At 39.0% G+C, this 17,156-nt stretch overlaps 1 protein-coding gene across 1 annotated transcript in view; it reads right to left on the reverse strand.

Annotated features, from left to right (window-relative positions):
• The window catches only part of LOC127662004 (E3 ubiquitin-protein ligase TRIP12-like), a 75,263-nt gene that overhangs the window by 16,136 nt on the left and 41,971 nt on the right, over positions 1-17,156 (reverse strand). The window contains 17 exon segments of the mRNA XM_052153014.1: positions 1,572-1,771; positions 2,523-2,596; positions 2,683-2,840; positions 3,009-3,160; positions 3,455-3,646; positions 7,831-7,972; positions 10,043-10,217; positions 10,514-10,614; positions 10,695-10,890; positions 12,203-12,321; positions 12,694-12,922; positions 14,441-14,594; positions 14,676-14,832; positions 15,133-15,250; positions 15,679-15,844; positions 16,271-16,339; positions 16,706-16,867. Coding sequence (XP_052008974.1) covers positions 1,572-1,771; positions 2,523-2,596; positions 2,683-2,840; positions 3,009-3,160; positions 3,455-3,646; positions 7,831-7,972; positions 10,043-10,217; positions 10,514-10,614; positions 10,695-10,890; positions 12,203-12,321; positions 12,694-12,922; positions 14,441-14,594; positions 14,676-14,832; positions 15,133-15,250; positions 15,679-15,844; positions 16,271-16,339; positions 16,706-16,867 — 2,564 coding nt within the window.

Here is a 17,156-nt window from a genome sequence, read left to right on the forward strand (position 1 = left end):
TAATTATTTTTATTCATAATTTTATTATATTTAATTTAGCAATGCATTATAGTATAGTAACTCAATATTAAATATATGTATCTTCCTTTTCATTTTGTTGGATGTTGGTAATATTAGGTCTGCTTTTACTTGTTTCTGTGGGGAGTGTAATAAGGGTGACACGCTCTCTCGTGAGAGGTAAACAAATGACAGGAGACTGGAGGAAGAGAAGTTTCTGGACTCTGCAGGTGTTTCTGTTAATGCTGTTTGATCAGCAATCATTTAATAAAGCTGTTTGAATTATTCCCCATCTTGTATTCTGCGATATTATTATGATACATGTGCCTTGCGGACACTGAAATGCTGCTACCACAGATAATAATAAGAAACGTTTCATGGTGGATGCGCCAGTTTAGTATAAATAAAGCGTTTAGAGCTTGTAAGCAAACCGAACCGAACTCAGATAACTTCTGTTACTCCAAGCATGAGAGGGAGATATGGAGTGCAGAACCACTCAGAAAACACTGTAACAATTTTCTAACTTAATATAGACTGGACAGAGCAGCGCAAATAAACTTTGAAGGGAGCAGACTATTTATTTATTTAATTAAATTGCAGCCCTTCCAGTTTAATAATCGCACAAGTTCATATCGCGGTTTCAATTTTATTTCGATTAATTGTGCAGCCCTACTCCAAAATAACAGCTTCCGCCAAACTATTACTACTACTACTAATAATAATAACAACAATAAATCAATAGTAATTGTAGTTAAGCAATATTGCACATCTGTGATGGTTATGTAGGAGTTTTGTTTGACTAGAGTTGTATTTTGGATTGTGCAGTAGGGTTCTGTATAAAAAGCACTTCATTTGATAAAAATAATACTATATTATGTTGAAAATGAATTGTTCTATTTCATTATATTAAAGTTTAATGACTTTATTTAGTCACCATTCTGATGAAAAATGTAAATAAACTGTTGATATGGATTTAAGAAAAAAAAAAAAAAACAGGAAGAAAGAAAAGGAAGTATCGGTACTCGTTCTAAAACCAAAAATGGTTTCAGGACATCCCTACTTGAAATACAGGGTACAAGTGACATGGATGACTTTTAAGCTGCCTTTATGTGCTTTTGTTGCTTGACAGTCCCAAACGCGATCCTCTCATCCCTCAATCTTGTTTCACAGAGGAAAAAAGTGGTACTGATTTGGAATAAGTAATTGATGTCAAATTGTATTTTTTGGTGAGGTATATTAAATATTATATATTAAATAACATTGCTCCTGCAAGCACTACCACTTTTATATTTATTCTATTTTGGATATTCTTAATATTCTAATTTAAACCTTGTTCATTTTTTTTACTATTTATTTCTGTAACTGTAAGTTACAGAAAATAACAAAACAATGTAGGCCTAATGACAAAACGTTTAGAGTATATTCAGATTATTATATCAAAATTTAGATGCACTTTTCAATGAAGAGTGTTACTTTGTATTATTCATCAAAACAGTTCAAACTGAAAGAATGTATTCAGTTTTCTTTGTATATTTATTCTTACAGAGCGACAGAACGGTGTGTTTGTTTCATACCATATAGTGTGTGTTTTGGTCCAGATGCCTGCACGTCCCAAAGGGTTAGCTTCATCATCTGTGCTCTCTCTCTCTTCCTCTGCCTGTAAGCTGAACTGCCTGACGGCCTGATACACAGTCATGTTGTACGGCAGCAGATGCTCGCCTATGTAGAACTGTAGCCTGTGTCGTACACTCCCAGAATTCAAGAACTGGGCCGCCTTTGGGAAAGTGTTAAAGATACATATGGTTAATTTGGAGGAAGAGAAGGCTTCGCAAGTCTTCTTGAACTGTGGTTCTCAACTAGATTTGCTTCAGGATCAACTTTTACATTGAAAATCTAGCAGCTACCCAACACAGCGACAGTGAGAAAACAAAAAAAATGTGTTCATTTTAGCATGAACTGCATGGGCTCAGCAATATGCCAAATTATTTACATGACCCAGACATGAATAGGAAAATTGCGTATTTTTAAAATGCATTTGTTTGGTAAATGTCTCTTGAATTTTTATGGTTTTAGATCTCTGCAGCCAAATTTTACAGCACAAATCATGTTTATCCTGACAACAACAAAATATATGGAAATTGTTTTCTACTACCCATTAAAAGTTGATTAGCCTATTTATTTATTTTTATCCTAAATTTGCATGATTACATATTAGTTGCATTTTATACTTTGCATTTAACATTCTTTTGATAATATGGCTAATACTAATATAATATTTAACCCAGCGTATGTTCCACATGTTAGGCTGATAAATCACAATTCTGCTGTTATTTAAGCACTTACAAAATTGTCACTTTTCCCCTTCAGCTTGTGTTGTTAATAATTTTGCATATTGTTGGGCCTGTGCGGTTCATGGGAATGGTAATGAATTTCAATTCTTTTTTACGCTTAAAAATGTCAGTATTATGTCAGGTCGACCAAAAAAAAAAGAAAAAAAGAAAAAACCTAAATGTCTTTGTCCATACCAGAGATTCATCGATTTCATCGTCTGAACCATCATCATCACTGTCTTCATCCTCCTCTCTGATCCTTCCATATCCTGAGGAGATAAAAAATATCTAAAAATATAATCTGAAGACTCGGCAGAGAAATTAAAAGAACAGATTCAGATTCTTGTGTGTATACCTCTAACAACCAGGTATCTCTCTATTGCCTGAACCAAGGCCAAGGGGTCAATTTTGACCGGTCCTCCCTTCCACTGCTTCACATTGGTGCAGTCTGGGTGTCTTTGCAACTGACACTTCAGCTGATGTGTGTTAAAGAACTTGAGTGCTTGTGAACCCCTGAACACATAAATACATAACTATTAGTATCAGTTAAATTTAGGGGTGTTAGAAAGAAGAAAAAAGATAATAAAAAGAACATTGAAGCACAGAAAGGGTAAAACAGAAAATGTGTAGATATTATAGTATATGGTCAATAATATTAAAGATAAGTGCAGTGGTCATTACCTGCTGCCATTACCGTTGCCACTGGGAAAGTCATGCACTTTAACAGGGAACTGTTCCATCTGACTTAAGCAGTTATTCATCTTGTGCACTAGTGACAGCAGTGGTCTATTCTCTGTTGGGTCCAAACGACTTAGAGGTTCCTGCCCTGGTATCTGAATTACACATAACAAACAATGATCATACAAATGCTATAAAAATTGCTCAATTAACATGTCATGTTTTTAAATTCTGCTTCTCTGTGTGGAATAAACCCCTAAAAAGGCCCTTGAAAATAAAGGTTTGTTTTGAAAGAATAATAATGTTAATTTTCAGGCGTTTCATTGATGGACACAGTAGTAGAGAGAGACAGGATATCAAGGCGTGAGAGGGAAGAACACTACATGACTCTGACCTTACAGCAAATCTTTTAAAGTTTAAGCATCGCATGGATTGTTATTGTGACTCACCGGGCAGCCAAAGAACACGTGCAGGAACCTCTTAATTCTCTCATCTCTGTTGATAGTGTCTCGCTCACTGTTTGATGACAGATACAATAACAACTGCTTGACGAGTCCGCTGTGTTGGATCTCAAATGACGACACATCTGATTCAGATACAATACTGCTGATCTCCTCCAGACACTCCACACCACTGTCCACCTGAAACACATGCGCATGGTGAATTTATAAGAAATTATGCCACATTTATAACCCTATGGCAAATCTTAAAAATACATTTTTAACAAGGTGTGCAATTTACATCCAAACCACCCTGGCCCTTATTTCTTAATTTGATATTACCGTCCAATTCATATACAGTGCATTCAGAAAGTATTCAGACCCCTTAATTTATTTCCCATTTTGTTATGTTGCAGCATTATGCTAAAATGCTTCAAATAAATTTTTTCATATAAATCTACACTCCATACCCCATATTAACAAAGCTAAAATTTTTATAAAACATTTTTTTTATAACTTTGTAATGTCTCCCACAACAGTGGAATAGGAGTAAGTACATAAAGTAGGCAGTTCGGCAACTGGTGAGACAGCGCATCCTGCCCTAATGGGCTGGGTGTCTCTGTCCTTACAAAATACAAGCGACAATGGGTGGTCGTCTCTGATGTGAAAAAGATTCACTTCTGCTTCGCTAAACTGGTGCCATATGCTCTGCACCACATCCGGGTGAAGCCTCTATTCTCCCGGATGCAGAAGATCCCTTGATAGAGCATCTGCTACATGACTGCTTGACCCTGGGAAGCGATGCTAGTCGGAGAAGGGACCAGGTGAGAATCTTGTGAGTGAGATGCAAGGACTTGAGTGACTTCATGCCACCCTGATAGTTCAGGTGGAACACTGTCCAGCTGTTTTCGGACTGAATGAGCTCATGACGGCCCGCTAGAACAAGCAAGAAATATTGCAGGACTAGGAAAACCACGTGTAACTCCAGGAGATTGATGTGGTCCGTGGACTGATCTTGAAACCAAACATCACAAATAACCCAACCGGACACGAGCTGCAGAGTATTGTCTGCCCGAGCATGTGACTGAGTGGCAGACATTGCATGAGAGCCCAGAGTCATCCCAATAAAAGTAACTGGTTGCACAGGAATCAGGCAACTCTTTGTCTCGTATACAGCAAGACCCAGTTTCTGCACATGCTTTAAAAGCAGTCTGGTGTCACAGACAGCTTGATGCTTTGTGGGTGCACAAAGCAGCCAGCCATCCAAATAAGGAAGGATCTGCATTCCTCTGACCATGGAGGATCCAGAGCTGAACTCATGGAAGGACCTTGAATTGGTAAGCTTGGTTTTCTAAACTGAATTGAAGAAACTTCCTGTGCTGAGGTGCAATTGGAACATGAAAGCATGCATCCTTCAAATCGACACTTGTGCTCCTCCAGTATTGTAGGGGTTGCATTGAAAAACAATCAACCGCTGGCCCAAGCACCTCACGCTTTATGGGTACGACTTTTAAGTGGCAGTGGGGGGTTGCTGGATTGGTCCCCCTGGAAACTGCCGATGAGGAGGTCGAAAACTTCGAGCATTGTCAGCAGCATGGGCCTATGAGGGCTCTGAGGCTGTGGAGTAGGATACTGACAAGTGTTGTTCTGATATTGTATAGCAAATGGCGAGCTTGAGCTGTTGGCACCTTAAAGGCAGGATAGTGCTGCACCTGTGTCAGCTGGAGAATGGAGTCTTCTTACAATCCTCAGGTAGTTTCTCTGGAACAAGCTACACTTGGCGGCAGGCTGCCAGAAGTGTGGCAGTAAGAGTACCTAGTTCACATTGCCCATAGTCAGAAGAGTCATCTGCAGGAACTGAGAAAATAAGGGGTCAACGATAGCTGACTCCAATGCACTGGTGGTTGCAAGGAGTCACTGACAGACTGTATTCACAGCTCAGGTTATATAGGCAGCAGGTTCGTATGCCTTTTTCAGTAGAGTCTGTGCGACCACATTTGGCACTGGGGCATTGCATATTTCCCCGTAGGGCCTCGTCCGGTGACACCACCAGGGCTGCGACAGGCTGCTCTATTTCTGGAGTGCAGCCCACCCTGACATAACCACATCTCGGACAAAGGCAAAAGACTGCAGTGCAAACACGGGTCCATGATAACCACTCTCAAATGCTGAATTCCCAAAAAAGGCGGTTATGACATCATGGCCATCGTCAGGGAGAAGAGTATTGGGACAGCTTTCATGTCAGTTGGAGGCCGGTGGCAACAGAACAGTGAACCATGATCACTTTGTTAAAAACACCCCTGGATAGAACTGAAGGCGAGCTGAGCAGTAACTAGGCCGGGGGAGATACAGTGGCGATGAACAAAAAAGTAATACAATTTCTCTGGATATAACCGGAAGGCAGTTCAGCAAGGAATGCTCATGAAAAAAAAGAATATATTCACACTTTGATAACTTGCCGCCAGATTGCACCGAGGAGCACAGCGTATCACAAAAATCTGAATAGAGATTTAGATAATTAAGTTAGTGGGGAACTGCAAACTTATCAGCATGATAAACACAAACCACCGGATAGCACCGAGAAGCATGAAGTGTTACCAACAGATTGTGAAAATATATCCAATGAAAAACAAAAAACTCACCAAACACTGACAAAATTATCCAATCCAGATCCAAATAGTTTAGGAACGCGCTGTCACAGTTTGCGAGGATGATACTTCGCTGCTCTAGTAAGATGCACTTATCATGGGATTACATGAATAACAAAAACCTCACTCTATCAGGTGAGAAAGAGGCTGAACGCTGAGCTAATCTGGCTATTACCCTCGAGGCTCAACCTATGTCACTATGTGACATTCTTGGTATATTCTCTCGACCTATCAGGCTGGCGCTGCAATAATCCACCAGTGCTTAAGAACCGCCTCTGGTGGTCAGGAGGAATGACACAGAACTGAAATATCACATTAACATAAGTATTCAGACCCTTAAAGAAGTATTTTGTTGAAGCACCTTTGGCAGCCTCAAGTCTTTTGGGTATGATGTGACAAACTTTGCACACCAGAATTTGGGGAATTTCTGTTATTCTTCTTTGCAGCTTTGTCAGATTGGATGGGGACCGTCGGTGGACAGCCATTTTCAGGTCTCTCCAGAGATGTTCGATTAGGTTCAAGTCCGGGCTCTGGCTGAGCCACTCAAGGACATTCACAGAGTTGTCCCTAAGCCACACTTGTGTTGTCATGGCTGTGTGCTTAGGGTCATCGTCCTGTTGAAAGGTGAACCTTCATCCCAGTCTGAGGTCCTGAGCACTCTGGAACAGGTTTTCATTAAGGATATCTCTGTATTTAGCTATATTCAGCTTCCCTTCAACCCTGACCAGTCCCCCAGTCCATGCCGCTGAAAAACCCCCACACACAGCATGATGCTACCACCACCATGCTTCACTGTTGGGATGGTTTTGCACAGGTAATGAGCGGAATTGAGGCCAAACAGATCAATGTTCATTTCATCAGACCAGAGAATATAGGTTTATCACAGTCTGAGAGTCCTTAAGGTGCTTTTTTGTGTGTCTTGCACTGAGAGGCTTCCGTCTGACCACTCTGCTATAAAGCCCAGATCGGTGGAGTGTTGCAGTGATGGTGTTCCATCGGGTTCTTTGTCAGCTCTCTTACCAAGGCCCTTCTACCCCGATTGCTGAGTTTGGCCAGGCAGCCAGCTCTAGGAAGAGTCCAGGTTGTTACAAACTTCTTCCATTTAAGAATTATGGAGATCATTGTGCTCTTGGGAACCTTCAATGCAGCTGAAATTTTTCTGTAGCCTTCCCCAGAACTGTGCCTTGACACAATACTGTCTCTGAACTTTGCAGGCAGTTCCTTTGACTTCATGGCTCGGTTTCAGCCCAATTACTGATATGCATTTTCAGCTGTGAGACCTTATATAGACAGGTATGTGCTTTTCCAAATCATGTCCAATATATTGAATTTGCAACAGATGGACTCCAATCAAAATGAAGAAACATGTAGAAAAAGTATTTTAGCATAAGGCTGCAACATAGCAAAATGTGAAAAAATAGATCCAGACGGGAAAAAATATTTTTCAACAGAACAAGAATTTTACATTTTTTTTTTTAAATGTAATATGAATGTATTTGTTGTTGTAACTCATGTTTTGAAGAAAAGAAACAAGATATTTTCCTTTGTGATCCATGCATCAGAGTTAAACCAGATTGATGTTGAACAATGTTATTTTCATTGATGTCACAACAAGCATGTATATCATATTCAAATAGTTTCAGTGTTAATACAAAGCAGAATAATTATGGACATCTTTGATTGTTGGCTTTATAAAAACTACAAATGATATAATGATAACTTTGTGTCGGGAGTTACCTGCAAGTTGAGCTGTTCCGTGGCAATGCAGAGTCTTTGGAGGACGTTCAGTGCAGGATTGCTTCCATCCAAACTCTCAGAATTGAAGTAGCGTTCCACAAACTTACTGGCTTGCTCCTTTATCCAAGCTTTTATCTTATCCCTGAAAGTACAAAAGAAAAATAATAAGAATACATTAAAATTTCAACTAGGGATGTGGTACTGAATTCTCAAGTCAATACTTAAACATAACCAAGCTTTTGAACAACAACGGGAAACTTTGCTCACCTATAGTACTTTTTGTAATGTAATACTATCATTTACTTGTTTTGCATTAGCTTTTGCCCATTTCGTTTAACAATTTCTTTATGTTAACTGGAACACTTGTGTTCACTAGCATTAGAGGTTAACTGATAGTTGATTTTGACAATACTGATAAATAATGTGGTGAAAAAGTCTGATAACCAGAAAATTTGCTGATAGTTTTTAAAATCCTTTTATAAATATATATTAAAAAAATATCAGATCTAGTATATTGTTAAACCAAACAGAAATAAAAAGATTTGGTGCATAACGCTGGACTTATAAATTAAGACGGCTCCATTACAATGCACTATAATAAAGAAGTTTATTTACCAAATTAAGCTTTTAAAAACCTATATAGTGTATGTTCACCAGATGGAGGGTTTTATATTTATACATATATATTAATGGCCAACCGATTCATCAGTACTCACATATATATCTTTATTGGTGTATATGTTTACTGATATGCGCAGATATGAAAACCTTTTTCAGAACATATAATGCAGAAAACAATACTTTAGAATTGGTATCATAACAAATTTTGTCCAGCAGAGAGCACTCTGTCTCCACAGTTTACAGAGTTGAGCATATGGTGGTTCTGCAAACAGTGGTGAGTTAAGCGGTGCGGAATTAAGCAGTGTCTTCATAGTAATTTGCTAACTGGTTTGTGAAATACATACTGGAATATTAATAATGACACCATCATTTTCCATTTTCAATATGTTAACCCTGTCCCTCATGTTTATCACATCTGTTTGCTATGTTAACCAGCTACAGCTTTTGTCAGAGCATCTTTCTGCATCTCAGCAGACAGTGCTGTAGTGGATTGTGTCTGTTGAGTGTTGATTTCACGCTACATTGTTACCTAGTTGGTGAGACACAATGCTGGAAAGTAAACAAACATCGACCATATTTTACTCTTCATGACAACGAGCTTAAAGCTAACTATGTAGCTACTTTCATCCATTGTCAGCTAAGTGGAAGCTAATGTGTAAACATGTATTCACCAAACTGTTTTGTTCAGGATTTGCAGTGCGTTACCCCCTTCAATCGAACAATTCCAGTCCTTGCATTTACAAAATGTAATATTTAAAAGTCTGGCTTTCCACCAAAAGTTTCCCCTTGTATAGCAGTATACGGTGTACACCGCTGTTATTCTCTTGTCTCGACAGGTGTAAATGCTTCTTGTTTTACAACCTGCCCCTAACTGACTGGCAGTATTAAAATAGTCAACATTTGACTGATACTAAACAGTACTACAGATGTTTATTTAGCTATTTATTGTATTTTTATTTATTCTCTCAGTGTTCATTTCTAGAATTTGTTGACAAAGTAAAATAATAATATCATATATTCTTTGATAAAAATATTTGTTTAAGAAAGCAGCCTTCTGAGAATCTTTGCAATTTCCCCCTCTAAAATCCCATATCGGTCAGACGCACGCACACACACAAACCCCATGAGGTGTCAGAGATTGTTTTTATTTTATGTCTCGTGCCACTTATACTGTAGAACTAAGCCGTTCTAACCGTAGCCTCCAGAATCCTCCAGTGCCAGCCACAGAGGAACACGGAGAGAAAAAAAACATGCTATGAGCAACTTTTAGCATAGATTGGCACCGATGGTTTCAAAAAGCAACTTCAGGCACTGATTAATCTGTAAAACCGATTTACCTCTATTTGCCATATTAGTTTTTTTTGTGGTATTGAAATTCTAAATTGTTTTGTATTTACCACTGAAATGCAGGTATTGTGACAACCCCATTTACTAAACATACTGCAACAGTGTTCTCAATAAAAACAACGAGCTGCAAACAAGATGAAAATACAATCAATTCATTCAGATCCTCACAAACAACCAACCACTGTAAGACAAATAAAGCAAATATAGAAAACTACAACAGAAATAAACTTGTGAGTGTCTGTACCTGTTATTGGGCACAGAGTCCTTGGGTTGTACGCGTGCCAGACCGCTGACACCTGCAGTGCGCGAGGGCTCCGAGTTAGAACTGTTGGTTTGGGTCCCCAGCTTACCCCATGTCTTGGGATTTAAACTGGCCAGGAATGAGGACTTGGGGGATTGTGTGGTGGTTGGACTTTTTGCTGAAGGGTGAGATATTTTATCGACAAGGTCAAAGCAGTGTGATTCTCAACAATGTGTTTGTATAGAGCATCAATCACAGACTAAAATATGTACAGTAGCCCACCAAAATATTTGAACAATTAAGCCACAATTAATATGTATGAATGTCCCTGCAATAGATAAAAAATATCTAAATGCAAAAGTGGCACTGATTTAAAAGTAGGCACAAGTAAACAACATGATAAAAAGAAATACTGATAAACAACAATTAAATGCTCAAGATAAACGGATATCTAATGACAATGGCGCTGCCTACCTTGATTATCCACTTTATCATCATCTCTGGGTGGGGAGTACTTGGGACGTCTTGGTCCTCTTTTAGGGAGGCGTTTTCTTTTCAGGACATCACTCAACCTTCTAGAGAACATAGGGACATGTTAGTAACCAGGCCTGTAGACGCTATATCATTAATGGTGTGTTTGGGAGGGGGTCTGTACCCCTGTGGACTGAGGTCCAGTGAGTCGTCCATGCTGTGCTGGAAGCTGGGGGAACCAAGATCGGCTGTGACATTAGAAGCAGCTGTAGTGGATGCTGTGGTGATGCAAAGACTAGCCGTGCCACTCGCGCACGCTTTTGGAGGGCTGGTGAGGAACGCCTCTGATTCTGCCAGATTTTTTACCTGATGCATCACACCTGAACAGAAAAACACACATGAACAAGAATTCAGACACACAGTGTTTTTGCACAACAAGATCCAAAGTCCTAAAAAGGTTTTGTAGAGAGTACTATATTAAACATATATTCCGGGTTTGATATAAGTTAGGCTCAATCAACAGCATTTGAGACATAATATTTATTACGACAAAACTGAATTTTGACGTGCTTGTCCTTTTCTTTAAAAAAAGCAAGGTTACAGTGAAGCACTTACAATGGAAGTGAATGGGGGCCAATCCGTAAACAGTCAATTATTCACTGTTTCAAAAGTATAACCACAAGATGTAAACAATGTGTTAGCATGATTTTAGTGTGATAGCATTACTTACGAAAGTTATAACCAATTTTACAACTTCATTGCCATGACGATGTAGTCAACAAATTAAACAATTAATGTAAGTGATTTTATAAAATTATAAGCTTCACATTTCTGACTTTAAACCCACCAAAAATTGGCCCAATTCACTTCCATTGTAAGTGCCTCACTGTAACTTCGATTTTTGCTTTAAAAAAAGGAGGGACAAGTCAAAACAAATGTGGCAATCAACATAGTCACAAATGCGGTCAATTGAGCTTAACTTGTATTGAACCTGGAATATTACTTTAAAAAAAGGAAATTTTAAATGCAGTTTGCTGTTTTTTCCATAAAAGGCAGGAATAAATAATCCATTACAAAATCAGCTGAAAATAAGTCTGGGTATTGACAACACTGTCATGTGTGGGCTGGTTTGGCAAAGTACAATAAAGAGCAGTGCTAAACAATGTACCCAACAGTCAAAACATCTTAAACAGATATTATTAAAGTAACTAAAATCTCATTGATTTCAATCAAAATTGACCCTGTTGACGACTGTGAACGATTCATCAGTGTACGTAATTCAGAAAAAAAAAAAAATGTTTGCAATATTTTGGCAAATTTCAAAACTTGCTCCACCTTTGAAATAACTGTCCTTTTCGGTTGACATCACCAAGCTTCTTAAAATTGTTTTCAATTAAGACTTATGAACAAATAATTTGTTCAGAACACTTTCCAAACTTATTTCTCCGACTCATTCAAAAAGTACAATTTGTTCACTAACAATCACAAGCTTACATCTGCTACAAGCAACAAATAAATAGTGAAAGGGTCTGGAGAAATGTTTGAGACTGAAAGAATCTGCTTTCCAAAAAGTACAAAACAGAAACATTTTATGCAAGTAGTAATATTCCATGATTCTACTTCAGTACATAACACTGTTGCTAAACAGTTTTTTAATGTGTATAATGTGCAGACTAAAGCCAGCTCCACTACCTTCTCGCCTGAAATAAACACTGAACACATCTGGTAGCTTCTGCATGAGGATCTCTGCCATCTGCAGAGAGCCCACTACAATCTTTAGGTCCTGACTGGACAGCATGGAAGCTATGTGACTGCAGACACAAGACAAACATTCACACATATTAGCATTATTACATTCACAGATTAAAATCAGATAAACACCTTCAAAACAAACATGCACTCCTTGGAATTCTTCATGAGCTATGCAGGTAAAAGAACATTATAGTTTGAAATACATGACGTACTACTGTAGATATTTGATTAAATAGCTTTTGTTCATTTATTCAATTGTGATGATTCATTTGTATGTACAAAAACAAGACCAGATACATAATATACAATTAACTGTATATTAAAAATGTGAATTACAGAATGGTTAATATTCATGCAAGCGATATAAAGTTTTGATTTTGGTCATACCACCTATCCTTGGCACTCACACAGCTCTTTAGTAACTAACTTACCTAGATACATCATGGTTGCGTAGCACATCTTTAAGCAGATCTGCATCTGCGAAGTAGATGATTCGGAGGATGGCTCTAAGGCACTTGTGTCTGACAGCAGGCCCGGCCGAGGAGCTGTACACCTCATACAGAACCCCAAACAGAGTCTTTATGAAGCACTTGGCCAGCTCAGGGTCGTCCTTCATCAGCTGAGCACGAGCATCCTCTCGCCGCAACTCCAAGTGCCCTCCTGTGGAGAGAAGTAGAGCAGGGAGACAGGGACTCACTTGAATTGTAAGACACAAAATGTTTAACTCTGCATTTAAAGGTGTAGAAAGTCAGATAATACATATAGGGTGAATGTTATGAACATCGGTGTAACCCAGCATGGACTTTTTCTCTACACTGAATTCATGGGTCATACAAATATTCTAGATTATTTTCAGAATATTTTCTGTTTTTGTGACATGTCAAGTATCTCATAAAATACTTCTGACTCACTCATTTACAGTAAATAATCTTAAAATGAAACCATTATCAGCCAAGTTGGCAGCACTGCTCCTCAATTCTTTGTGGCATGGATTCCACCAGATTTTAGAAATATTATTTTGAGATTTTGGTCCATGTTGACATGATTGTATCACGCAATTTCTGCAGATTTGTCAGCTGCACATTTGTGCTGCGAATCTCCCTTTCTACCACATCCCAAAGGTGTTCAATTGGATTCAGATCTGGTGACTGTGAAGACCACTGAAGAACAGTGAACTCATTGTCATGCTCATAATCCAGTTTAAGATGACTTTTACTTTGTGACAATTTATACTTTGTGACATGGTGAATTATCATGCTGGAAGTAGCCATTAGAAAATGGGTAAATTGTAGCATGAATGAATGCACATGGTCAGCAACAACACTCAAATAGGTTGTGGCATTCATTCAAGTGCTGATTTATTGGTATTAACAGGCCCAAAGTATGCCAAGAAAACATTGCCCACACCATTACACCACTAAACCCATCCTCGACTGTTGACACAAGGCAGGATGGGTCCATGGATTCATGCTGTTGGTTCCAAATTATGAACCTACCATCTGTGTGCCTAGGCAGAAATCGAGATTCATCAGACCAGGCAACGTTTTTCACAGTCTTCAACTGTCCAGGTTTGGTTAGCCTGTGCCCAATCCAGCCAGTAAATTCTAGAGACTGTTGCTTATGAAAATCCCAGATGATCAGCAGTTACAGAAATACACAAACCAGCCTGTCAGGTAACAACAATCATGCCACGGTCCAAATCACTGAGATAAGTTTTGATCCCCCCATTCTGATAATTGATATAAACATTAACTGAAGCTCCTGAACCGTATCTGCGTGAATGTTTTCATTGCAACCACACGATTGGCTGATTGGATAAATTGCATGAATAATATTAGGTGTTCCCAATAAAGTGCTCAGTAGTGAGTGTATTTTAATTTTATGGCACATTCTTACTGTAATTCATTGATGCAATAAAATGCAATAACTTTAATAATTTTCTTTTCACATTGATTGCTGTTTCTTTCTGAAATATGGCACATTACGGATTTAAAGTGGGTTGTAAATGCCATTTAGTCCATTTTAATTTCATGTTGACTTTAAGGTTCCATTGAAGTGTGATTTCCATTTGGGTTTCACACACCAAGTGACAAATAATTTGTGGTAAGCAACAACCTGCAACAAATATATTCTGCTGAAAATAACCCTCAATATTTCTTTAAGTTTGTGCATGTGTACCAGTGTTGGGGTTGGACAGAAGGTTGGGTTTTCTCTGGATAGCACGGGCAGTGCCAGTGTCTTCATTTATCTGCTGCATAGAGTTGAAGTCGATGGTGTAGACCCGACCAAGGGTAGACAGACTGATTTCATCTTCTCCGTTCTGGTGAGCAGTCTGAACAATGAAGATAGATTGAGAAAGATTCAGCAATGCGCTTTATACAATGAAACTAAACTGGTACTGCACTGAACATACTTCAATGATGCGGCTGTCTATACGGTTGTATGGGTGCCACAGGCCTCTGTCATCTCTCCACTGCCAGATTGCACCCTCTGTAGTATGGGCACTGCCCTTCTTCAGCATGACATCCACCGCAAAGATGCCCTCTCTGGGCAGACATGGCATAAGCTCGCTACAGCACAGAGAAACAACTGTAATTAAATACACTGCACTCAATTTATAAGATCTAGAGACACAAAAGCAGAATGGCTGATAAGAGGGCTGGATCTCAATCATCTGGTCTAAGAAGAGAGACCAGATCATTTCAAATGATTGTTCCCTACAGTGACAAGTTTTATCTCATGAGAGAATTTCTACTATCCCTTCATAATAGCTCCACTGTTCCAAGAATATTCAGAGGGCTTGTCAGTCTGAAGTCACTGTTAGAGCCACATAAACAGAGGAATGGTTTATAAAACCAAACAAGAAGTACCAGATGAGTGAGGTGAGTTCATAAAGCTCCTGAGGACTTCTGGGCACCAGGTCTATCTGCTCTTGACAGCTTCCATTAGATGCTCCACACAGCAAGAAACGCAGAGTCTCTGCTATATCTGCAAACAAACACACATATACAGTCCCCTCTTAGTCTTGGCAATACAAACACAAGGATGAGAAGCTCATAAACAATCAAACCACATGACGTTTATTCTGTGGTCATATGAGAACTATGGTTCCTCTTAGACTTATAGAGGGACTTTTTTTAACTCCTACTCAGGGTAGGTACAGCCTCTCACGACTCAAGCACGTTGGCATGTTCACGCGATACAACCGGAAGTGCAGCTCAGTTTATTAACACCAAATTTTAAGTGTATATTTCTTCCCAAGTTAAAATAACTTTCTTCTATCCCAGATTAATATGAGTTTGGGGTCAGACTATGTTTGCCCAACCAAGGGCAGACGGAGAGACGTTTTTGGGAAATCTGTTTGGCAAAGCGAGAGGTGCAGATATTACAAACTGCATATTATAAGTTTGACTTACTCTGTTTCATAAGCTGCACTGCCAGGCAGGGGCAGTTGGAGCACATGAGAGAGAACATGCGCACCACCATGATAAACATGCCGGAGCTGAGAACAGGTGGCGTGAGCACCAGCAGCTGCTGGATGTTGGTCAGCAGATCCCGCGACGCCACCTGCTGTAACAGGTTCTGTGACACACAAGGCAGAGGTTAATGAGCTTATACTGAATAAACAAATAACATGCTTTGCATACCAGGGTCGTGTTGGCCGATTCGTTAATGAATCTCTTTAACCAGTTCTTTCAACTGATTTGTTTGAGTGTTTGTATAATATTTAAATGCAAGGGGCAATTTTGTTTGGGAATAAAATAGGTGGGTGACACCATAAGCATTGCAACATTTGACACCATCAATGCAACTAGACTCAAAGCATAGCGAAATAGAGAACACTAACAGTCAAAATTTGTGATTTCACTGATGTTTTTCTCACCATCTTAAAAACGGTTTAATCTGAAGGAATTGGTTTTGTAGAGAAGTGTAAATTGCATTTACGTCAAATTTTCTTAAAATATTTTTAAGATCTGCAAAGTGTGCATGTGTGTATTCATTTCTCACCTCCTCGTGCTGAAAGTTATCTACCAGCCTGGCAAAACACAGACAAGTGCTTTCAACAGATTTCTTGTCCTGTAAAAAAATGACAAAACTAAAATTAAGCACATAATAGCACACAAGAGTTGATTTATTGTTTTAAGCAGAAGTCACTGCTTTACCATTCTGAGTACATTCATCAGGGCTACATCTTGGCAAATGTCCCTAACACCAGTGACATGATGGTAAACATATTGCTAATTTCCTTATGTGTGTGTGTAATCAAGACATAATGTGAGAGTCTTGAAGTCTGCTCTGGTATGGTCAGGAGGAGTGTTTTGTGTTTTTGTGTGTGTGTGTGTGTGTGTGTGTGTGTGTGTGTGTGTGTGTGTGTGTGTGTGTGTGTGTGTGTGTTTAAGAAGTGTAAACGAGTTGCCAACTGTGTGATTATGTGCATTTTACCTGGTGTGTGAGTCTCTGAGTGAGCAGGGGCAGAGAGTCAGCGACAAAATGAAACTCATCCGGCGTGATGCTCTGACAGCAGTTAGCAGCGATGGCTAATGCATTCCTCTGAGCGTTAATGCTGAAGAACTCCAAGTACAGCAAACAGTCGGCTAGACCTCCCTATAGACAGACATCAACGTTACATCAAGATAATACACCGCAATGCCTCAGTGATGTGTACACTTTTCTAATAAAGAAATGGGACCAACAAAACTTAAGGTCACAGTTAGGGATGCATGATATAACGGTGCCTAACGGTTATTGGACGATAAATGAAAATATGAATATTATTATAGTGCCGATAGAGGAATTACCACAGACATTTTAGCTGTTAATTTGATACAGTTTATTTGCTTGCAGCTGAGCATATCTAGAATAAATATTACACCATGTATAGAGTTTAAGGTTT

The sequence above is a fragment of the Xyrauchen texanus genome, chromosome 21 (genome assembly GCF_025860055.1).
Source record: "Xyrauchen texanus isolate HMW12.3.18 chromosome 21, RBS_HiC_50CHRs, whole genome shotgun sequence".
NCBI lineage: Eukaryota > Metazoa > Chordata > Actinopteri > Cypriniformes > Catostomidae > Xyrauchen > Xyrauchen texanus.